Here is a 22,440-nt window from a genome sequence, read left to right as displayed (position 1 = left end):
TATACTTTTCCTCTACGCTAATTCGAGTGCTGAGCTTTCCAGTTGGCAATCCACTCGACGATTCGCGCGACATTGGCTTGAAGGTCTTCCATGGATTCGCTTTTCAGTTCCACTACGATCTCAGACGGATACGAAGACCGTGCTTCATCGAGAACCACTTCCATTATTTCGGCTTCGTTGTTTTCCTGGATCTTCTTCAGCGGGTAGCTCCTGTAGATTTGTTAGCAGTATCAATGACGCATTCTACGGAGCAAACCTCTTTTCGAGTCGCTCCCAAAGTTGTGAATGGTCGCATCGCAGTACCACGACGAGATCTGGCCATCTTTCTGGGTAGGCTTCGCATGTGTGCCAATCGAGTATTACGCCTCCTTTGGAGACGATAGGTTCAAGTTCATCGAGAAGCTGAGGCCGAATTGGTTGCTGAGCGATTTGACGCGTTGCCGTACCTTGTCTTCATCGACAGTGTAGCTTTGCCATTCCTCATCATACTCGGTATAAAAGCCTTTTTCCTTGACCCATTCGCCAACGTTGATATGTTGTAGCGGAATAGGTGACTCGTCGACCAGCAGCTGAGCATGAGTAGACTTGCCGGTCCCAGGAGTGCCTGTAATGACGATGACGGGAGCGGAGTTCATTGAGAAAAAATTATGAACTGACGTGGGTGTGAATTTGTTATGTCTGATCTGACGGACTGTCGGACGAGGCCATAAGAAACCCACCCTTGCTTCGCTTCCTTCTCCATGCCAGGCTTGCCAGCTCTTTGATTCACAGACCCTCTTTGGTCTCTCTGGAAAGACCCACCACCATGTCTAGCCCGACACCCACTTTCTTTTCTCCCCAGCTGGTTCCTCGGATTACTCCGCCCCCGCAATTCGTTATACCAGACGAGCTGGTGGTCGAAATAGCGACTACAATTGTTATTCCTGACCCTCATCGCTTCTACCATGGTCGCCCTTCCTCCGAGTCCTTTTACTCGGCCTTACCGGACGGTACTCTTGCAACTACGGCCTTTCTGCAAGACCTTCGCTTGTGAGCTCGCGGATAACTTCCTCTCGACGCACGATCTGATTATATAATGGCTAGCTCATATACCAACCTACTCGTAATGGCTATGATTGCGACTCTGTTTATCCGGAACATCATCGTCTGTGTTGATTATTTGCGACGCGCCAACTTGAAGCGGAGGACGTTGTTGTATTTGCTTCTTTCGAGCCAGATTCTCTCTGTTCGTCTTCATTCTCAACTACCAACCAACCAACCCTCACTGTGATCTTACATAGCTCGGTCTTGCGCCGGTTATTGCTTCATTTTTCTATTCGAGTCTCAAGTGTACTGCGTATGCGGGTCATCTAGCATTGCTGCAACTGGTTCTTAACGATCTGTAGCGTTCTTTTTACAGCTGGTGCTGCAACCGGGTTAGCATCTATTACTCTGGTAAGAAAAAGTAATGAGGCAACCTTGTTCTCTCTGACACTCGTTAGATGTCGGGGGTTTTAGGCATGAAGGCCTACCGCTGCTTGGACAATTCCCGTGTCGTTCTGCTTGTATTGGTCGCTTTTTTTGGCGCCTCGTCGACTCTTCTCATATTCCACCTGGCAAACATTCAAGGAATGCGTAGGCTCTCAGGGGGATGCACTGCGACCGACCGAAACCCCCAGTTCATCCGATCCTACGTTATCGTCCAACTCGCCCACTCCTTCTTCTTGTCTTGTTGTTGTGAGTTGTTGTTTATGGTGCGAACTGGCCCGAGGTAATTGACGTTTCCCTAGTCTTCTTTGCTGTTTGGAAATCGCGAGCGTCCCCCGCAGCCCGTGGGCGTCTCTCTCTGCGGGTAACCCTGGATGATTTTCCGAGTGTTAAATTCGACAAGCCTAGTCGTCGATTCTGGCTCTTTGGTCGCGGAAGTACGCGCAACTTCTCAGCCTTGGACGTGGCTTCGCCGACGGCGGATGCAATGAGCAACAAGGAACAAGCGGCAAATCCTCGCAAATCAGGTTTCTCTCGTCATGATATTTCCGATCCCATTATGGAGCAGCCACTGGTTGACTCCGGCAGGAGCACTGTGTCGCGGGGTACTTCGATATTTCGGTTCATACCAACCATGGGACTCTTCCATCAGGTTATGAAGGATGAGGTGTGTGTGTCTTGTCCGCGTTTGTCGCTCGCATCTTACTTCATGCTCTCACAGCTGCTGTACACAACAGCAATAACAGTCACCACCTTTATTCTCGCCCTCCTCGTCGTCTTGGCGTCCAAATTCCCAAACTGTCTCGACCTCAGTGGTTGGCTATCCTTGAATGAAGTCGTGATCTCCGTTCTCGTTATCCACAGCTGCGGCCGCGTTGTCCGCCGCAACGAAAAGGAAGCTTTACTCCAGCATCCATCTTCTTGGTGGCCAGATCACCGCAGTCCTTACGCTCGACGGGGGCCATTTGTGACTTCCCCGTTACGCCCAGGAGTACCTGAAGACCCCTTCAGCGACGCCAGTGCAATCAGAGATTCAACTTCCTCGTGGAACTCGGAGTTTTCTCGTTCTCCATCGTCGCCCACTCCAGCCATGTCTCGTGATCGGAGGTCGAGCCTTCCATTGCCCTTCAATGACTTGATTTCGCAACGCGGGCGATCTGAAGCAAGGAGACCGTCTGTGAATAGCAGTCTGGATGAAAAGCGTGTATGAAGAGTAGTAGTCGCTTTGTAACATCACCATTTTTCTGCAAAATGTATTTCTGACGCTTTTGACCTCCTTCGTTCAGTGTGACGCGTGTGTGACATACATGGAAGACGAGGTCATCAGTCGCATTCCTATCCGATTCTCAAATGCTCTCTCTTCAAAAGTTCAAATCCATCAGTTTCCTCTACTTACTCGTGCCTTACAAGTACCGCCATCTGCAGCTGCTAGTGGTAAACGAATCTCAGCGCGAATAAAACCAGTCGTTGGTCGACTGGAAGTTCATATTCCAGCAGACACCCGAGCAGAAGTATGGAATGGCGAGCGAGCGAGGGAACTGGGGGCGGCGCGTGTAGAAGACGATCGAGAGAAAAACCAGGAGATAACTACGAAGGGGAGGGCAGACGAGCCTCGGTTGAGTGAGGTGCGGATGCGGAGCGAGCCAATTGAACAGCCTGGAACTTATATGCTCGGAATCATGAGGGACGGTGTGTTGTGTTTTCAATCATATCTACACTCTTACCCATCCTTCAGGGCAGCTTCATCTACATCCTATTGCCGAAACCCACCAGATGCGACCGACTCTCACCTACCTTGATGTCATCTCCCGCAAAAACAAACGGTCGCGTCAACCGAATGACTCAGACTCTGATGATGGTCCTCCACCAGACCCAGATGAACCTGCTCCTGCCCCAGTACCAAAGAAAGAGCGAAAATCAACTGGAGATGTTCGTGAAGTCCATGTGACGGCTAGAAAGTCTGAAGACAAAGGTGGGGGTGCACAAGCTCTAGGCGGTCTCTCCACTGCGCGTCGAGAAATGCTCGCTGTAATCCATGCTGAGGAAGATGAGGACTGGCAAGACCTTCAGTTCTTCGATGTGACGGTATGTCCCATTATTTCTCTCACAGCATAAGCTGATTTGGTTCCAGACAGCCGAGTCGGAGGAGGTATTTGCAGGGTTATTTTCACGGAGCGAAGAGGCGTTACAATGTAAAGAAGACATGACCGTGTTTCTCAAGTCGATCGAAGGGTTATAGCTTGCCGAGATGTAGTTTTGATCCGGGATCAACGCCTCTTGTCCAATCCCTTCATGTCGTCGAGCGAGACAGAGTCCGAGTCCGAGTCTGAGCATACTCTCGCAACCAAATTCGTGCCTGATTCCGTGTCTGAATCTCCCCCGCATTCTATTCTTGATACCATTGCCCGAATAAATGGTTTAGTTCTTCCTCGGCCTGAGATCCTCTCCCAAGTAAACCGCAGTTCTTTCGCTTCCAGAGCTTACCTTACCAGGATATGCGCTTGCAAAATATCATTTCACAAGCCTCGAACGAATTGCTAACCTTCTTGAACTGTTGTCAGCATATCGTCCAAGATATTCAACCGACAGAAACCACTCGTCGGCGACTGGTTGAATTTGGGGCGTTGGGTGGGTTCTTTTTTTGTTTTCTGGATAATGCTCATATAAAGGCAGTTGATCATCGCTTTCTTGCAACGCTCTTTCAACAGCGGAAGGTGTTTCATCGGATCGCGGCTCAAGGAATCCACCATTCTTCTGGAGCTGTGGTCTGTTGGGTCGACGCGATCCTCGCCAAAATGGGCGATACCATTGTGTCATTAGCGAGTGGTCTCTCCTTGGACAGCCTTAACCCGACATTAGTACCTGGAAGGGAAGAAGACGGTCTTCGGGCTGCAGCTCAACTGCCTGGTAGGCTTGTTATACCGCCATACTCATACGCTTAACTACATCAATAGTTGAATGGGGCTCAGTCTCGTCTGTAATAGCATCTGAAGAGGCCTCATCTGCCACAAAACGCCTCGCATTGCGTCTTATATTTGCGGCTGTTGTTCTTGGGCCAGATCTCAACCGCCGAAACAAGAATAGCGTACCGCCCAAACTCTCCGAGACTCTTGAACGTTATCTTCTTCACAGCGAACCGTCGGGGTTCTCTACCAGTATTGCAGGCGATCGGCTGGCTGTCCAGGAGCGTCTCAACTTGGCGATGATTATTTGTTTATTTTCGGTCAATATTCCTTGTCTTTGCTTTTGGTTCTGAATTTAATTGTTTCAAGACGGTTCACCACCAATCTCGATCTGCTGGTCGTCGAATTCAAATGCGCCCGCATACACTTAGCCGTCTCCTTCGCGTCGTTCAAGAGGTTATACATCCGAAAGAAACTATATCAATGCTCCAGCTCGTTCACCCTCTTGAAAGCATTGATGGCCCTATCAATCTCATTCTAAGTTGGGCAGACGTTGTTGCCTGGTGTTGGGAGGTTTGGGATGATCATCGAATGGTCGGCTCTGAAACTATCCTCTACTTGGTCCGTTTGTTTCGTTTTTTTTTCAACTCAGAGGCCATTCTATTCAACACCAGACTTCTATGTGGCTTCGGTTTACCGAGGGTCCAGAAACTATACAGACCACCCCTGCATCTAGCGTCGCAATCTTGGTACGTACCAATGACGACCCTGATCAGAATTGACTATGCATAGCGAGTACTGCACCACATAGTGCTTTCACTTACCACAGCATCAGTTTCCCCGCCGCCGTCCCCGACGATCATTACGCATGCTTGCTCATGCGGTATAAAATCGATTGAGTACCTGCTGAACAATTCCTTAGAGGGCCAGGATTGGATCGTATTGGACTTCGGCAAGGTCTTTCTGAGTCTCTTTGTTCTCCTTGAACCAAGACCGGCACAAGTAATTGGTCAGTCATGTTATTCTCTTTGGCGCGTCTTACATCTTCCCTAGTCGGTGATTTGGTTTTGGAAGCACTCAGCCTATTAGATCCCGAGACTCTTGAGCTCTGTCTGGTACAGATCCAGCAGGACATCACTTTACGTTTCTCGGCGCGTTTGAACGAACGTATGTGGAATTCGGCGCGATGGAAGTGACCGCAAAAGTGATTTCTCTTAGGTTTGATCTTAGTCCCCAATTTTGTCTCCGCGTGCGCTCGTCAATACTCATTGACAGCGGCTAATGATCTCTGTCGACTAGAAATCCCCAAGTTACCTGGGATGTCGACAGCCTCGGGCTTGTCCGAGCCACTCTCAATTTTCTGACCATCATTTGGCAGAGTAAATCAGTCAATAGCGTCCCGAAGCAACCAGCGTCTGCTTTATTGTTGGCGGTGATTGAGTTTCTTTCCATCAATTCAGCGTCCCGGGTTGCGTACGAAATTCTGGGAGATACCGTCTTTATAGCATCCGCTGCTGCTAAACAAGACCAACAACGAGAAACACTGTGGGGGATAGCTATGTCAAGGTCGTCTTCGGAGGTGTACATTGCTGGCGAGTCCCATCAATAGGTTGTGTAGCAGCATCACCTGACCGCGATTTAGCCGCATTCTCACATTATATTGACCAAGCTTCATCCCTCTGTGGCCCATTGTACTGTGCTGAGGCGTGGCGATATCTGACCGAGACATTATTGTTGATCGTCAAACGACATTATACTGACGACCAAGAACCGCTCGCATTGCTGGTCTGTCCTACGATATGCAAGGGACTGCTGCGTTTGCTGTCGACAGAATCAGCGGGCCGTAGGTGTTTTGCTGATCACAAAAGCCTGGCTAATCGAGAGTTTCAGGTGAATACATGCTTTCTACGCCTTTGACAATGAACATATGCGCCGAATTGAAACACGTTTTGACAACGGCGGGAAGCGATGACGAATATACTAGCTTCTTGAAGGATAGATTGAGCATGGTGGGGCCGTGCTTACTGGAAGCGGTAAGCATTGTCTAACCCGCCGCGTTACCTTGAACTCTGCTGAGAATGATGGAGATCCGGACTAGGTCGAGTTGTTCAGTGTCTGAATTGGCGGAGCGAGTCATATTTTATCGTTTGGAGAGTGGGGCAGGGCGAGTGGCGGTGGTGGTTTAGAAAGAAGGATATTTTTGTGTGACTATGACGCACGTGAATAATCGCCTCTTTGCTTAACTCGTCCAATGTCGACGCTCAAACACCATAGAAAATCTCATTCGTTGCCCCGTCGCTCTCCAGCTGACGCCTGGCGAACTGCCGCCAAGAGGGCTCAACCTGAACTTGCTTCCTCACAGAGATTGGATGTAGACAATTGGAGGCGGGGAAAAAGAAGACGACGGAACATATCGGTGTGTTGGATGTGTTTCAGACGGCGAGTGGCATCCTCATTGCCGTCCATGCAGGACGATTCAGAGGCAATGGATGTCGAGTTGGGCTTTCACTCCAGTCCCATTGCACCCAAACCTACATTTGCGACGAGTCCGACACAATTCCATCTTTTTCCCAAGAAGAAGAAGGACCACAAGGGTCGACCCATTGAAGCAGTCCACGAACCAGATCCTTCCGAACTTTCTCGCCTGCGATCCGAAGCCTTCTGGTCACTTAGAAGGAGTGTTGAGGAGAGTGGCGAGTCGTGGGTCCACAGTATGCAGCTTTACGAGCGTTCCCGGGGCAACGCTATGAAGGAAACACAACCTCGTGGTCGTCGGAGATCACTTGTTTATCCAGAGCATTCAGACGAAGAAGACGAGATTCAAATATTTGCGGGCAATTCGACCCCGCCATTCTCCCAACGTGCTTGCTCGGTTGACGAAATAACACGCGTTACCCGCTGTTCATCCCCTGGAGTAACATGCGACTCTAGCTCCTCTATATATCCATCAGACGACGAGTACTCGCATGTTGCACCACGGCTCTCTCCAGCATCGTCTTCCTCCGAATCATTACCATATAGAGCCACCGCACCGTCATCGAGATCGGAGAAGGCAGTGGCTGCACTTAGTTTGGCCCTTGCAAATAGCGCGGGAATTGAAGACTACGAGGCTCTCCGTGAGTTGTCGTCTGACTGGGGTACTTGGGAGGCGGGAGAGATGTGGCATTGATTATCTTGAACGTATTTTAGTTTTTTAGATGTGAAATCATGACAGGTGACAAGTGTGACACCCTCTTCTTATGCCTCAAGCTGGACCAAGCACTCGGAAACGACCTGGCGACGACTCGCTCTCCCCCCCAGTCCGCAAACACGCACGGTTGTCGATGGGCAGCTCCGAAAGTGGCACTCTAGGGGATCGCTGGAGGACACATGTCCAAACTGGCTGGGTTTTCGCCGTTAACACTGTTGAGCTCGTTCGCGACACTATTTTCCCCCAGCCCTGTGCGATGATTTTCCAATCTCAATACGCGTCACTCACCAGAATCAGCGCTACCTACGCATGTTTCCAGGGCTGCGTCTACCCATTCTTCTATGTCGTCCGCTGCTGCTCCCCCATCCACTTCTGCTCCTTCAACTTCCAGTCCTACCGATGCCGAAACTGAGACTACACCGAGCCAAACACCAGTGCTGAAACCCAGCCCGTCTATTGGGTGGCCTTCGACGTCAGTGACCAAGTCGTACTACCCCCAAGTGGACAGAGAGCTCCAGAAGAAACTGTGGCTGAAACAACACCGTCCCAAGAGGAGGAAACACATTTTTGAGGACCAGGTATGTCGCCGTGTTTACTTCCTCAGGTGGCAAGCTCAATGGCGGTTCGTTAGCATAAGGCCAAGGTGGAAGCGACAAAAGCTGTAAGACGGGAGGACACCCTGAAGCAGATCTATGTTCTCCAGAAAGAGAAAGGCAAGTAGATTCGAATTTCCCTTGTAACGTTATTGACCGCTTCCAGGCTACAGCGCCGATTTTCCGACTTTCAGAGGTAACAGCTCAGACTTGGGCTTGACATGGGCTGAGCGTCTTCCAGGGCTCATGAGGAAGCAGTTGCAGATACAACGATATATGGAGTCAAGTAAGTTGTGATAGCTCTCGACCGCTCCCAGCATGGCTCATCGCCAAGCAGCCAGGGTGTTTCCAAGAGATGGCAAGAGAAGCGAATCAGTTGAGGTCCAGTCCATTTCAACCATGTCTGGCGCCGTTTAAAGGATAGTTCAGGTGGACGATAGCGCATTTCTGCGGAGAATATTAGAAAAAGCACGGGCTACTCTTAACGAGTGCGTAGTAATTGAACTCTTAACCTTGCATCTTCTTACGCTCATTAGACCTCGGCCTCCTCCGCCCCACACACCTCATATGAAGGAAGTGCGGTACCGTCGTCAAATCAAGGACATTGAGCTTGAGAAGAGGCTTCGTGCACCAACGCTCCCATCTAGTCTACCTTCAGATGCAGATGCTCAGGTCGACGCTTTATTGAAAAAATCGGGCGTTATCTCTAAGTATGCGCGAGAGCAAGTTGCAAGCCAGGACATTGCGCGGCTCAAGCCTGCCCTTTGGCTCAATGACGAGATCATCAACTTTTATGGAGCTCTTGTTTTGGGTCGATCTGAGGGGGCGAAAGAGAATTCTCCAAATGGGCCCAAGAACGTGTTGGCTGTTCACTACTTCAGTACCTTCTTCTGGCCTAAGCTTGTGAAGGAGGGTTATGAGAAGGGGCGGCTTTCAAAGTGGACCAAAAAAGTGAGCCCATAGTATCCGAGGTTGAGGAGGCTAACGATATGTTGCTCTAGTTGGATCTTTTCAGCAAAGATGTCATCCTAATTCCAGTCAACCACGCCAATTTGCACTGGACCGCCGCTGCCATCAACTTCAGACAAAAGCGAATCGAGTCGTATGACAGCCTTGGTGACGACCGTCCGTCTGTTTATAAGGTACACACAATGAGCGTTTGTGGGCATCATGTTGACCAGTCTAATGTAGCATCTGCGGGAATATGTTGACCAAGAGCACCGCAATAAGAAGAAAGCCCCATTCGACTTTACAGGTTGGGTGGATTATACGTCTCCGGTTTGTCGCCCAGTCTTGGTCAGAATTTGATACTGAGCTGAAATAACGATAGGATATACCCCAGCAAGAAAACGGTTATGACTGCGGTGTCTTCACTTGTCAATTCTTGGAATCGCTTTCTCGAGGGGCAGAGCCATTCAATTTCTCGCAAAAAGACATCCCGTATCTACGACGCAGAATGATTTGGGAAATTGGAAACGCGACTTTGCGGACCGAGTATTAGAATTTGTACATCCAATAATTGCCACACAATTCGACTGGCGAGCAGCGTAAGGCGGCCGTCACCGACGAAACCACCACACAACAAGGAAGAACCAGAACACAATGACGAGAAAGACAATGTACCATAGCCAGCGACACCCTTGTCTTGCAGCCATGTTGTTCATCCGTCTGAATGTCCCACTCAGTATTGACCCCGTTTCTGCGAAAGCGTCGTTCTGTTTCTTGTCAGAGAAGAGACTACCAAGCCTGTAGTAATAGACACACCATTTCGCTCAGTTGTTTTGTCGACTCCCGGACCTCATTACCGATACCGACAGTGATCTAGCAAGAAAAGGGACTTGCTCAGTAAAGCAAGACAATGCTGGAGGCAACTCACGCACATCCTTGAGTAGCTTGACCTTTGCACTCAACCCTTCCAAAGCCTCGTCATTCTGACCCTCGAGGTCGTCTGCAAATCGTTGGCCGGTTGGCTCGTAGTTATAGGGCGATGACCGCCCCGAAGCCGGCGGGGTTGGACCAAGCAGGGAAGAACGGGAATACGATGACGGGGCCCTTCTGTTTTGCGAGTCTGAGGGATGAGAGAATTGCTTTGCTGGAGCCTCCACTTGCCGTACCTTTGTGCCATACCGCTGGTGGTTTTTGGTCAAATCGCGTATGTCAACGTGTCACATCGTAATTCTCATGAACTCATACGCTAAGTATGGACAACTGCCAATAAAACGAGCGCAAGGAAAACAAGATGCTTATTGGCATCCTTCAATCCATCTGCGGTAGACGGCTTGTCGCCAGCTGGTCCTGACGTAGTTGGTGAAGCACCCCGACTCGTTGAGCTGCTTGCGCCAGATCGTGTGATGCTGCGAGGTTAGTTTAGGAAAGAGCAAATAACCCAAAACAAAAAGAAGACAGACACTAAGCTATGGAACTCTACAGTCCAAGGCTGCTTAATTTTATTGGTTGCGTTTCCCGTTCCATAGACCGTGATTCGGATATCATGCAAGGTCGAGTCCAAGTTGTCGCGCCACCATCCGAAGGTGCAGTTCGGAGGGAGAGCAGCATCTCCAATTCTACCGAGCCCCCCATATTCAGTCGTGGCACCGTCAAGAATAATCGCGTAGTCGGCATTGATAGCGGACATCTTGAGAAAGACAGCAGAACCTGGAGAGAGAGAGAGATTGTGCTTGAGGTAAAGAAACCAGAGCAATAAAGGCCTACCCACCGTGAAAAGAGTACGACGCCGTGCCGAATTGGGAAGTTGTTTGGCCATCCGACAACACTACTTTAGAGGGGGTTTCGCCCCCACAAGACGAGTTGGCAGTCTGCCACTTGCCTGAGAAAGTCATCGCGGAGAAATTGACGGCGACATCATGAGTGACGGCGGAAGGGCTCGGAAGACTCGTCAATGCGGTATATTTGGAGGTTGTTGTGGCGGTCTGCGAGGAAGAGTGGGTTGAGTGTGCTGTGGCAATATTCAGACTACTCGCTGATTGAAACACATAGCCCAGACTCACGAGCGGTGCATATTCTCCCAACCGGGCAGCAGCCTTTGATTCCGTCCACCTAAACTCTCGATTGAGTGCGCATTGCGAAAGATCTGGGAACAAAATTGCTCACAGTAACACACGCTTCGGTCAACTGGCAACAACCGCCGCCTGAGCAACATCTATAGGCAGTTGGGCAACTTTGAAACAGTCATTAAAGTGAATAGGTCTCCAAAAGCATATACCATCCATCTAAGCACAAGATGAGCGTCGATCGCTATAAAATGTGCGCCTCACCTGCGTCAGAACAAGCAATTCCTCCAATAGGACAACCTGAGCTGTCAGCACGTGCTGCGATATAGTTCGCTGGGGAAGCTAGCAGCCCAGGAATAATGCCAAATGGTTTGACTCTGGTTGTCTGGTTACTTCGCAAGCGCAGAAGATCTTGTCCGAAAGACGACGCGAACGTGGAAAGCACTAGAGTCAGAGTAGCGAGGAAGCGTGGCATGATCAATAGCTCGATCCTTCATCGAGGGTTTTTGAAGGAAACACGGCGGCCAGTGGATCTTCACGATGTGATAAAAATCAAGACTGGGATTTAATTGCCAAGGGAGTTAATTAAAAGAAACCACGATCGCGAGCAACGGGAACGGTTTCTTTGTTATGGAGCTGAAGGCCCAGGCTACTTTTCAACAAATAGCTGCGGTGGAAGAGAGCAAGCCTATTGACCCGGACTGCAGTAGAGCAAACCAGCATGAGTTCGAGCAGAAAGGGGAGCGGATGCTATGGTTATTGTCGGCAAACATAGTGAAAATTGAGTGGACGATAACGATTCGGGGAGTTTGAATGCATTTGGCGAAGAGTTTCTTGGGTAGCGTTTGCGGTAATTCAAGCGAGCTGTCGATGAAGAACTGAGAAGAGAGAGTTCAAACTTGTCACAAACGCGTGACAGTCACGACCGAATACTATAATCCAAACTTGACCATGTCCCACCACTTGTTTCTATTGTCGCCATCGGACACGCCTCTATATAGTCTCACCCACTTCTCCGCAAAGCCTGTTCAGAATCCCACTTCGCCCCTTTCGTCAAATCTGCCTAATTGGTCAACTTCTGCGTTTGCGGGAACTCTGACTGCATTATCTGGCGCGTCGAGCTCGGGGCAACAATCTGGTGGACATTCCCGTGTCGGAGGCGGTTAGTCACTGTCTACAGGCTTTATCGGTTGCCTCAGCGTCGATGCAGGCCAGGACCGACATGTTATTCAAATGATCGCTAATGCTTCACTGGATGTAATCGAAGACCTTATGAAGACCCAAAATGCCATGTACGAAGTGAAAGAAAGTAGTAGCAACTCAATGCTTGAAAGCTGAATAGGTATCTCAAATCTGTCGACAAGTTCAACGAATGGACGGTTTCCGCTTTTATCACTCCTGGCAGTGCGTATGGTGATAAGCTCTTCCTCGTCTTTGCTGAGGAGAATCAGACATGAAATTTGTACTTTTGCATGAGGGTAAGAACGACGATGGGATCAAGTCCTTCTTCGTCGATGTTTGGGAGTTATATGTCAAGGTACGCCAATTTTTTTTTTTTTGTCAGAATTGGAGTTTTTGACTTTATCTAGACGATGCTGAATCCCTTTCATACTGCCCATACTCCCATACGTAGTTCTATATTTGATACCCGTGTAAGAGCCAGCGCAAAGAAACACTTGTAGACATAGTGGGCCTAGCTAGTTGTAATCACGACTTGACTGATGACATGTGCTGTGCTTTCTCTCTTTCCTACCTCTTCCTTGCCAACCCTTTCTCTCTTCATCTTTCTCATCTCATTCTCTACCCCACTATTCTATCTTGAACCATGTCCGTTAATACCTCCTCCAACCCTCGTGCCGCCCTGCTTTCTGGCCTCCGCACTGGCGGAGTTCGCTCTGCTGCCATTCCTCACACTGCTGCCCCTGGAGCTACCTTCAACATTCCCCACATCCAGCAGTACCCCGAACAAGACAACCTCACTCAATATCCCAATCGGGCAATGCCCATGACTGCGGCTGTCGATGGCCCCGGTTTCCTTCGCCAACAGAGCGCACCTTTCAGTCCCGCCTACCCCCAGCATGCTCAGGCCCAAGCTCTCCAAATGCAAATGATGCAAATCGAGATCATGCGCATGCAGGTGAGTTGACCTCAATTTCCCTTGTTTTTTCTGCTTCTTCCCTTTTGTTTCACTTGCTGAAAAAAAAGGTCCGATAGGCACTCCAAGCTCAGCAGTACCAAGCCCAACTTCTCGCTGCTCAGAATCAACCCCAGAGTGCTCGTCGCCCCAACTTCAACCCTCCGGCAACAGCTGGTCCAACTGCCTCCTTTGACTTTCGTGTCCCATCTATGGGTGGTACGCCAATGACCGCAGCCATCGATGGCAAATTCGGAATCCGCGCTCCTGCCTTTGCTCCCGGCTTTATTGGCCATTTCCCAGCCGAGCCCACCACAACTGTCATTTCCGGTGGAACTTCCTTGGGCGGCAGTAACAACACCAACAGTTCCGCCCCAGCCGCCGTTTCAAAGTCTGAATCGGCTTCCAACTGGCGTCGTGGAGGAAACAACAACTCGGTGCTTCGTAAGAAGAGCACTTCTCCTCCCCCGACCAAGGCCCGTCCTCAGGGCCTCAGCATCAACAGCACCACCGCTACTGTCCAGACTGCCTTGCCGGTTGTCGCTATCGACAACTCGTTCGATGACGACGGCTATTCAACCAGCTCTTCTGACTCGGCAGCAACCAACTCCCCGCCCACCACCCCCCACTCATCTTCGTCCATTGAGCTCCCCATCTCCAAGGAGGCCGTCAAAGCAGTCACTATCGCTTTGAACAAGAGCATCGTTTCCCGCCAGCCCCATGGCCCTCCCTCTGGCGCAGATGAACTTGGCCCCCGTAACTTCGCTTCGCGCGTCACCGCCCGCGGCCCAATCGCCATTTGAACACAACTCACAACTCACCCCCAACTGGAATGCTGGTTGAAGAACAAAGTGGATGTCGATTAATTTATCCTCGCGAGGTCGAGGCTCCGTGTAACTCACTGAACTAACGCTCCGCTTTTCTTTTTGCCGTGCGGTGGACTTTTTCTAAATGAATCGCCCCGTATGTAGCTCTTTCATTCCTTATGTATAAACCCAGTTTGAAACCAATCACATTGTTTTTTTTTGGGTAGTAGTACACTAGGGTCGTAAGGTCATGAACGAAAATAAGTACAACGAGTCCGCTGAAAGGAAAGAGTGGTAAGTAGTAGTAGTAAGTAGTGGGTAAGTAGATCGAGCGCAGATGAACAGCAATTAAGGTATCAGATCCATCCAGTCCATTAATTCAAACTGCGGCGTTTGTCCTCATTCCGCGATGCTTCTGGAGTACCCGCCAGACGTAATCGCTGGCGCAGACTTGGTTTGGTATTCTTCTTCTTCTGGTTCATTTTGCTGGCGTCACTAGCATCCCGAACCAGTTCAATCGCACGCTTGGTATCATTTTCGCTTACGCCGGCTTTATTCGGGATAGGACTCGGTGGTGGCTGCTGAGAAGGCGTGGCAGTAGTCGAGTTCTTCCGTCCTAAAGAAAAGAATTTCTTCACTCCACCCTCTGGGGATTTGGCTTTTGATGACGCCAACGACGCAGGAGTAGATTTGTTATTGTTCTTCGACTCGATAGCATCCACGATAGCGATAGCCTTGGCTGCAGGCGATATTGGCGTTGGCGTATTTGCACCACTGGAGCCGGGAGTTTCGGAAGGTGCGCTGGCTGCTTTTGGTGGTGTCGGAGACAACGCTGGTGGCGATGCGACTACCTTATCTTCGCCTTCTCCTTCAACATCAACAACGACCCATCCCTTGCCCTCGTTCGTAGGCTTTGAGCTTTCGCTGGCTGCGATCAACCCGACAAGCCCGGCCTCACTTTTCCTTAGCTCAAGATCGGGCGACTGAGGCTCAGGCGAGTTGACCCGCACAGGTACCTCTTGGATATCTGGCGTAAGCAGACTATCCTGGAAGCTCTCCTCCAAGTCCTCTGGCTTTTCGTCGATGGGCGTTGGTTGCCAACCTCCGGGCAGCGTAGGGCCCATTGACTCCCGCTCATCCAACGAAGAGTCACGCCCAAGACCAGTCCATTTGATGGGAATGGGCATATCATATGTGGAGTCCGTTGCACTTGAAAGAGTCGAATCACGAAAGGCGTTTGGGCTGAGGATAGGCGGCGTTTCAGCAGGGCTGTCGTGGAGATCTTCGAGAGGAGGAGTCACCACGAGTGGTGGCGATGGCAAAGGAGATGGAGAGTGTGAACCAGAGCCCAGAGACGGGACTGCGTCACCACTGCTTCTTTTTCCGTGGCTGGAAGGTGTTTGAGACCGAGAATCGGCTTTGGGCAATAGCAAAGGGAAAGGCTCTTCCTTTGGAGGAGAATTCTGCAACGAGGGCGAAGTATATAACACATCAGGAGCTCGTGTTCGGTTGTCGAATTGTTCTCCGCTGGAAGATGATAGTTGAGCGCGCAAAGGCTCCGGTTCAGGCATTGGATTATCCGTGTCATGAACTGAGATGGGAACTTGCGCTCGTGGTGCTGGTTTACGCAGAAGAGATTGTCGAGCAGCTGCAGCACGTGATGAAGCATTAGGCGGGCTTTCAGTCGCTGAGCGGTTATGTGATGCTTGCGCGAGTGGAACAGTAGTGGAAGGCGAAGGATCTGTGGCCAGTCGTCGATGATGAAGCGACTGCTGGCTTTGGCCCGAAGGTGAATTAGCCATCTGGGACGTAGCAGTTGCCACGCGTCGGAAATCCGCATTGGACCCGTTGAGAATAGACGGCGCGGGGGAATCGGGAAGAGAGTCAACAGAAGAAGAAGGACCAGTAAACACCCAGAGATCTTTGACGCGAGATCGGCCAGTCAATGAAATGGAGGCCACTAGTGAGAACGAATGTGCATCCAAAGACGATAGAAGGGCCAGAATATGTCGCAATGAATCGGCGGCAAATGTGTCCTCGTGAAACCCTACAGCAAAAGTAAGCAATACCATTGGAGTTATTTTCTCTGTAACACCCACATTTATAGCCCTTGAGCTTGAACTCGAAGCAATTATCGGCAACTTTCTTCTCCCCTACTACACCACGAGGCCAGGCACCGCGAACGGCTTGAAGAATAGCAGGAGTTGAATGAAGTGGTGGAGCGATGACGCGAAGTGTGGTTTGTGAGGTGAAAGAGAGGGCGAAAGGTATTCGGCGTCCTTGTCTGTTTGACGAAATGGATGTAGGAATAGGAGATTCGACAGGCGACAGGGAGGCGGGAACACGAGGTACGGGACGCGCGAAGGCAAGCGCTAGTTTATCGTCTGCCTCGCGGCCATAGTCGATTGTGGACAAATATTGGTAGCCATGCTCGTATATGACTGCCAGTATCTGAACTATTACTCTTTCAGTGTGGGTGCTCTTTGGACTAGCCCAAGGTCGGCCACCAAGGGAGTACTCGCAAACCTGAAAACCATTAAGACGTAATTGCGATCTGCGAAACGTGTTTTATATACCTGATTGGTAATGTCCTCTCTAACATTGGTAACAAGTTCGAGGTGGTCGAGCAGGCGTCGAATAGCTGTGAGCACAGGGAGTGGAAATGAGAATAATTTGAGTGAGTTTGCTCCCGCAAATGCAAGTAATGAAAATGAGCTGGGAACATGCGCGATGTTATCGCGTAGAAACTCCCGTCGGGGAGTAAACCCAGAGGATTCTGGAGATGTTACGGACATGGAGGAAGGTGGTGGTGGGCGTCAAGAAGGGTGGAGAAAGTTGGCACAAGGGAGGCATGTCAAAAAAATACAGGACGTCATTCTTGATCGCATCAAGAAATAAAAAAAGTCCAGCTTATAGCGTGTTGGTAAAAAATACACAAATACTCTAATAAAACTAGTGTAGATAGTGGGTAAGTACAAAGTCTCAGTCAATGCTCATGCGATTTGGGTTCATGCTGGCAGCTCGTCGGTGCTGTTGGGAACTAAATGGGCCTGGACCCAAGCTCTTCCGTGTGACTGGTTGTGCTTAGCACTGCAAACAAGAAAGAAATGAAGGCTTACGAGCATCTTTTAACCCACGTCCAAAGTTTCGGAAAACGATCACCGAATAGACGATGGAAGCCGCCAGTAGTAATATAGCAATGACGGCTAAATCAACGGTTAGCTCGACGAGATGGGGGAAGCGAATTCCAACGCACAAAATACAGTGAGGGTTTTCCACACTAGTTTATAGTCATCTGTGGCTCGATACCTCAGGACTTTGGCCAACTTAGGAAAGAATCAGTGCCAATGTTTACGGCGGGTGACATGACCTGCCTTGTAGACGAAATAAATCATGGCTGCAGAGCAGCCTGAGATGAAGGTGGACATCATGACTTTGTTCTCGTGTCTAGCGGCGAGGTGTCCCTCCACCAGTAGGACAAGCGATAGAGGCAATGCCGCGCAAGTGACGTAGTATTCCCAATCATGGTCGAGGAGCACGAGCCAGATGAACTGAACACTGAATCCAACCCAGAAGAAAACGTCAAATCTGTTTCACAAATCAGCCAAACAGATCGACGAGGAACTAGACCATACTTGACGAGACACTCGTAGATTTGATAGTCAGCGTATAGCTTCTTGATTCGACGGTCTGCGCCGAGGAACTGGAAAGCATTTCAACTTGGTGGTGACAAAAATGGACAAGAAGTGTACCTTGTAAACTTTCCAACCGAACTCGTGATATATCTTGTACCCAAGAGCAATATAAGATATTTCGGCGAGAGCAATAACTGGGGCGAGTCAGTCAAGAATAAAAAAGAATGGGGAAAGTCAAGAACCGCAGGGTATTATCGCTGTTAGAGTAGTCACAGGGAGTTTCGAGGTGGCCGTTGAGGCAACATCTAATTGGCGGATTTCTCCAATTTGGATGACGGCGTACACGAGGAAGAGTGCATTAAATATTCTGCGGTCAAGTGAGACCGAGTAGTAAAGAGCAAAGGTGACGTACGTGAGGCAAAGGAATTGCAGTGTATTTCGTGCGTAGACGGCATCCACTGCCATCACAAACTGGAAGACGCTATTGAAAGAATCAGCTATGCGTAAGGAGCAGAGCAAAAAAATTGACGGACTGAGCTAGAGCGAAAATGCTCAGATAGACCGGCATTTTGTTTGCAGCAACCCGGTCCTGCGCATCTCCACCTATCGAGCTCTTATTGATTTGAATAAGAAGCTCTCCTTCGATTCCCAAGTCGACCGTCGTCTCTATTAGAACCGTGAGGACATACAGCCGACATGCCATCGACTCGGGTAGGATCTGTAACTGAAATCAGACCGAGTGAACCGATGGTCGGAAGCAACACACCTTTTGCCAGAATCCTTCCCCAGCTATGGCGCGTTCGGGTGGTGCGGGTGGGTAAGCGACAGGAGTTAAGTCATGGGCGTCTTCCTGAGTCTTGGAGGTGAAAGTAGGTTTGGGTGGATAAGAGGGGTCGCGTGAATGCTCTTGTGGATCAATGGTGAATGTTTGGTGGCGGGCGTAAGGAGCGGAGAATGAGTCCTCATAGTCTGATTTCAATTCGTGGGCAGCCATAGCACGAAGGAGTGTGGGCGCAGTACAGTCGTCCTGCAAAGGTACTGCAACGGGGTGGTGGTCGCCGCAAAGCTTGTCACACTGGTCACTACGCGACTAATAATCTAAGTCCAACTCGCTAAACCCTCTATAACTTGGTCTATAGCCCTCCCTGGTCCTGTGAGGGTTGTTTTAAAGTCTTTCATCTCTATTTTCTTTGTATTATTTACCTGCGATTCCAAGCACCGTTGTCGACCCTGCCGCAATTTGTGTCCTTCCGCTGCGGAAACATGATTACTGACGTTACCGGGTTTGAGAGGCCGAAATGCAACCCACGCGTCTTGGATGGACCGAGCACATAAATTCAGACTTTGCGCTTGAGCTTGGCGTATGAGAAGTTCGTCTTCGTTTTCGCACCGAACAACCGTTTTCACATAGCCTGCCTTTGCCCACCGATGAAGGAGCTGTAGATAGTCATTCAAGTAACTCTAGCGACAAGTCGCGTATCGCACTGGCGCGTTTTTAGAGAGCAGGGTCTTGTAGCAAGCGAGGGTAGCGTGTCTGTGAAATAATTACAGCTTTTGGTCGTGGCAAACAAATTTCCTCACGAGCATCTACAACCAGAGCTGAGATGAAATGCTGAACTCTATCTTTCAACTCACTGTGCCGCGATTTTTCCCGTGGTCATTCCCAGGTCGGTTCGGACGACGAGAACCTTGTTCAATCGCTATAATGCCCAATCTTCGACTTATCGTTAACGAAAAACCCACCATTTTACAGTCTTCCGACGCGTCCAAGGTCCACAAGTCCCCTGCTTCAGACTCTGAATCTGAATCATCCCCTTCCTCGTTGTTTACATGCTTCACTTGTCGTTTCCCACCCAAGTACCAGCCGAGACCGAAGGCTGGTAAGATAGCGGTGTAAATCGCGAGAAGCAACATTTGTGACCAGGGTCTAACTGGGTTGCTTTTCACCACCATGTTCAGTTCCGCCCGTCGCTTACTCCACGCGTCCCCCCTCGCCAACTCCGATAATGCCTAATTCTTCCCTCGTGTCCTCCTCGGAGCTTAGTTTCTGACCGCGTATTCGCGTCGTAAAATACCATCTCCAGAATTCAAAAATTTGAAGTCACCGATCATGCACCTGCTTCACTGAGCAAAAAAAACTGTAGGCCGATGTAGACCGAAGGGCGCTCATGCGACGGGAAAGGCCCTTTAAGAGCGGTACGTTCATGAAGAAATGACAACAAGATGAGCTTGCAACCCATTGCCCTCGACCTTTGTCAAGCCTCTACCCTTCGGGGCCGTCGCAGAAGTTCTATCCGTCCTCAAGCTATCCTTCCTGCTCTTGGCTACGCGTCTGGAGCTACACGGGATGAAAGTGCCCTTGCAGACGATGTGGAATGCCATATTGATCACCCTACCACCGCACACACCTCATCCCACTCTTCTAGTTTCACTACATCACGGCACCAAGACGATCTCACTCTTTCTTCGCCAAAAACTACATCGACTGTAACAACAGTAAACTGTGAATCATATTTTGAAGCCAAGTGTCGCCCTGGAGACCTACGCCTCAAATGGCGCCTTGCCAGCGCGCTCTTCCAATATTTCCTTAACGGTTGGGGCGATGGAGGTTCGTATTGGTCCATACTCTATCATTACCACTCACCACGTGCACCTAGTCACTGGAACGGCGCTGCCATGTACGTTCACTACAGTGTTTGCCTCCGCCTTCTAAGGTCTGAATCTGGACAGACTTCCGGGCACAATTCCATCTTAGCTACATGACCTCGTCGTTGTTATTCGCGGGGACTATGTGCGGGTCAGTGTTGTGTTATGATGATGTCCCGAAAACCGATACACTTCTAGATTTACTCTGGGGACGTTGTTCGTCCCCCGAATCATCGCATTTCTCGGTCGATTCTACTTTTCCCATCAAAACTTGGCATTACAACCACTTTCCCCATTCCGAAGCATCTTTTCTAGATCCCGCCTGGGTCCAATGGGCTTCTCACTCTCGCAGGCGCGATTCCTAGCCCTCATTATCACCAGTTTCGCCTCACCTGTAAATTTCATCTTGATGGGGTCCAAGCGGGGTTTAGCGGTCATGTTCATCGCTTACGTTATAATCTCATTCGGCAGAGCCATATCTACAGGTTCGTTTTTACGCTCGATCTTTTAGAATTCTCATGACTCCACAGCTCCGTTGTACGTTTTCCTATTCGTATCGGCCATCCATGTTCCAACACCAAACTCAGAAATCTTTTCTTGTCCGAAATGCCAAGCAAACCACTCGGATACGCTTTTGGTCTCTGGGGTAGGCGGCCTACCATGCCTGTTTCATACTTCTAATCTTTTCTTATCTAAGGCATTGGTGCGGTCGTTTCCCCGCTTATTTTCCAGGCGACGGCGGCAGCAGGCCTTCCGTGGAATCATTTCTACTTCGGCTCGCTCGTCAGTTGACGATTGTATGTTACTACGGATCTACTTAACCCTGCCAAAAATAGGTCCTGGCGGCAGCGAACACGACATTCCTTGCTATCACTTTCATGCCAACGGCGCAAGAACTCGAAACGGATCGGAAGAAAGCATTGGCTCAAGTCACATCTCAGCCACTTGACGCTAAGAATGACACAACCTCCAAATCCGTAAAAAATCGTGAGTCTAAAATTTCCAACTTTCTTGTTAAGAAAATTTCACTCTGTTGGCTGCTAGCTCTGCGCTTGATAGCGGTCATGCCATATCAATGGGCTGTGTCTGTTTTCACCCTATTTTATTGCGGGACGTGGGTGATAATTATTTTGCTCTCGTTTTGACGTCCTGACTGTTTACAAGGGAAACCACAATTCAAGGCTTGGTATGCTTTGACTTTTGAAGTAACAAGTATTCCCTAAGCAGGATTCAAGGTCGTCCAATATCTGTTAGCTGAACGCAAAGCCGACCCCGATACGGTTGGGTACGTCACTTCGGGTTTCTGGCTTGGGATCAGCATCAGTCGCGTTGGATGGAGCTATTTCTCGCCCAGGTACACGCTCTCTTACTTTCTGATTCAAGCCCATTTATACGCATCTGAACAGAATTTCATTCACACAGCGCAAGTACGCCGTGCAGATCTGCTTGTGAGTTGTTCTCTAGTTGGTGTCTGAAACTGGCCACTGATTCGTCTACAGTGGTATGTAGTCGCCTTAAACATGGTATATCGCTCATAACACTTCACAGGCGTTGGACTGGCGATGCTTTTCTTGATTTGGTTCATCGACTCGATTATTGAGAATGGCGCATCAGTTGGCCTGATTGGTCTCTTCTTTGGCCCAATCTTCCCTGCCCTCTTAGAGCTGGCGAACGACTTGTTGCCCGCAGAAGTCCACTTGGTTTCCATGGCCATTATGTGCGTGCCGATTTTCTACCAGCTGTTATATTCTCTCAACCTCCCGTCTCAGTTCCGCAGCGGGCTCTGTGGGAAGTGGTTAGTGACCTCTTTGTTCATCCAGAGCACCACACTGATGACGGGCTGATGTCACAGCGATCCTTCCGTTTGTCACAGGCGTCATCACCACCGAGTATACGATGAACAAGTGGCCATATATAACCGTCGCGCTGACCAGTTCCTTGTTTGTTGTCTGGTATTTGTTCCCAACCCACCAGCCAGTTGTTAGAGCCCTCCGACAAAATTAATAGTAGTCCTCCATAGCTGTGCTGATACAAAAGTTGTAGATAGATGGATGC

The 22,440-nt window shown here is 49.8% G+C and overlaps 11 protein-coding genes across 11 annotated transcripts; 5 read left to right on the top strand and 6 right to left on the bottom strand.

Moving 5' to 3' along the window:
* Nucleotides 1-17: 17 nt before the first annotated feature.
* On the bottom strand, nt 18-635 carry MIND_00465600 (Adenylate kinase isoenzyme 6-like protein; the record flags this gene model as incomplete). The annotated part of the gene is made up of 3 exons (XM_037361466.1): nt 18-210; nt 257-402; nt 447-635. The coding sequence occupies 3 exons, from the start codon at nt 633-635 to the stop codon at nt 18-20; spliced, it is 528 nt and encodes a 175-aa protein (XP_037221758.1).
* Nucleotides 636-805: 170 nt separating this feature from the next.
* Nucleotides 806-2,677, top strand: MIND_00465500 (uncharacterized protein; the record flags this gene model as incomplete). Its single annotated transcript, XM_037361465.1, has 7 exons — nt 806-1,029; nt 1,084-1,225; nt 1,281-1,336; nt 1,386-1,434; nt 1,482-1,716; nt 1,770-2,134; nt 2,189-2,677. 7 exons carry the CDS (start codon nt 806-808, stop codon nt 2,675-2,677), a joined length of 1,560 nt encoding a protein of 519 aa, XP_037221757.1.
* A 97-nt stretch (nt 2,678-2,774) lies between these two features.
* Nucleotides 2,775-3,706, top strand: MIND_00465400 (uncharacterized protein; the record flags this gene model as incomplete). The annotated part of the gene is made up of 3 exons (XM_037361464.1): nt 2,775-3,156; nt 3,203-3,552; nt 3,599-3,706. The coding sequence occupies 3 exons, from the start codon at nt 2,775-2,777 to the stop codon at nt 3,704-3,706; spliced, it is 840 nt and encodes a 279-aa protein (XP_037221756.1).
* Nucleotides 3,707-7,609: 3,903 nt separating this feature from the next.
* On the top strand, nt 7,610-9,654 carry MIND_00465300 (Cysteine proteinase; the record flags this gene model as incomplete). Its single annotated transcript, XM_037361463.1, has 11 exons — nt 7,610-7,811; nt 7,858-8,138; nt 8,192-8,273; nt 8,320-8,349; nt 8,395-8,439; nt 8,491-8,534; nt 8,583-8,641; nt 8,690-9,104; nt 9,155-9,295; nt 9,345-9,431; nt 9,484-9,654. 11 exons carry the CDS (start codon nt 7,610-7,612, stop codon nt 9,652-9,654), a joined length of 1,557 nt encoding a protein of 518 aa, XP_037221755.1.
* A 58-nt stretch (nt 9,655-9,712) lies between these two features.
* On the bottom strand, nt 9,713-10,278 carry MIND_00465200 (SNARE complex subunit; the record flags this gene model as incomplete). The annotated part of the gene is made up of 4 exons (XM_037361462.1): nt 9,713-9,868; nt 9,918-9,974; nt 10,034-10,208; nt 10,268-10,278. The coding sequence occupies 4 exons, from the start codon at nt 10,276-10,278 to the stop codon at nt 9,713-9,715; spliced, it is 399 nt and encodes a 132-aa protein (XP_037221754.1).
* A 69-nt stretch (nt 10,279-10,347) lies between these two features.
* On the bottom strand, nt 10,348-10,993 carry MIND_00465100 (uncharacterized protein; the record flags this gene model as incomplete). The annotated part of the gene is made up of 3 exons (XM_037361461.1): nt 10,348-10,507; nt 10,562-10,808; nt 10,870-10,993. 3 exons carry the CDS (start codon nt 10,991-10,993, stop codon nt 10,348-10,350), a joined length of 531 nt encoding a protein of 176 aa, XP_037221753.1.
* Nucleotides 10,994-12,100: 1,107 nt separating this feature from the next.
* MIND_00465000 (Transport protein particle complex subunit) lies at nt 12,101-12,846 on the top strand (the record flags this gene model as incomplete). Its single annotated transcript, XM_037361460.1, has 5 exons — nt 12,101-12,326; nt 12,375-12,456; nt 12,507-12,568; nt 12,616-12,701; nt 12,754-12,846. The coding sequence occupies exons 1-5, from the start codon at nt 12,116-12,118 to the stop codon at nt 12,844-12,846; spliced, it is 534 nt and encodes a 177-aa protein (XP_037221752.1). The 5' UTR covers nt 12,101-12,115.
* Nucleotides 12,847-14,478: 1,632 nt separating this feature from the next.
* Nucleotides 14,479-16,899, bottom strand: MIND_00464900 (uncharacterized protein; the record flags this gene model as incomplete). The annotated part of the gene is made up of 3 exons (XM_037361459.1): nt 14,479-16,151; nt 16,204-16,630; nt 16,681-16,899. The coding sequence occupies 3 exons, from the start codon at nt 16,897-16,899 to the stop codon at nt 14,479-14,481; spliced, it is 2,319 nt and encodes a 772-aa protein (XP_037221751.1).
* A 187-nt stretch (nt 16,900-17,086) lies between these two features.
* Nucleotides 17,087-18,733, bottom strand: MIND_00464800 (uncharacterized protein; the record flags this gene model as incomplete). Its single annotated transcript, XM_037361458.1, has 10 exons — nt 17,087-17,178; nt 17,224-17,310; nt 17,361-17,430; nt 17,470-17,692; nt 17,740-17,807; nt 17,857-17,933; nt 17,982-18,106; nt 18,152-18,220; nt 18,273-18,457; nt 18,506-18,733. The coding sequence occupies 10 exons, from the start codon at nt 18,731-18,733 to the stop codon at nt 17,087-17,089; spliced, it is 1,224 nt and encodes a 407-aa protein (XP_037221750.1).
* A 104-nt stretch (nt 18,734-18,837) lies between these two features.
* On the bottom strand, nt 18,838-19,653 carry MIND_00464700 (uncharacterized protein; the record flags this gene model as incomplete). The annotated part of the gene is made up of 7 exons (XM_037361457.1): nt 18,838-18,890; nt 18,943-18,992; nt 19,049-19,176; nt 19,225-19,273; nt 19,321-19,326; nt 19,375-19,427; nt 19,483-19,653. The coding sequence occupies 7 exons, from the start codon at nt 19,651-19,653 to the stop codon at nt 18,838-18,840; spliced, it is 510 nt and encodes a 169-aa protein (XP_037221749.1).
* A 309-nt stretch (nt 19,654-19,962) lies between these two features.
* On the top strand, nt 19,963-22,389 carry MIND_00464600 (MFS domain-containing protein; the record flags this gene model as incomplete). Its single annotated transcript, XM_037361456.1, has 15 exons — nt 19,963-20,347; nt 20,397-20,417; nt 20,470-20,536; nt 20,584-20,870; nt 20,916-20,922; nt 20,973-21,031; nt 21,083-21,168; nt 21,222-21,372; nt 21,430-21,499; nt 21,550-21,571; nt 21,621-21,739; nt 21,808-21,833; nt 21,934-22,102; nt 22,155-22,180; nt 22,238-22,389. 15 exons carry the CDS (start codon nt 19,963-19,965, stop codon nt 22,387-22,389), a joined length of 1,647 nt encoding a protein of 548 aa, XP_037221748.1.
* Nucleotides 22,390-22,440: the final 51 nt, after the last annotated feature.

Source organism: Mycena indigotica, assembly GCF_014461135.1.
Source record: "Mycena indigotica strain 171206Taipei chromosome Unknown Mind.scaff0004, whole genome shotgun sequence".
In the NCBI taxonomy this organism is placed as follows: Eukaryota; Fungi; Basidiomycota; class Agaricomycetes; order Agaricales; family Mycenaceae; genus Mycena; species Mycena indigotica.
The sequence above is the reverse complement of the archived record's forward strand: the minus strand, read 5'-3'. Positions and strand labels throughout refer to the sequence as shown.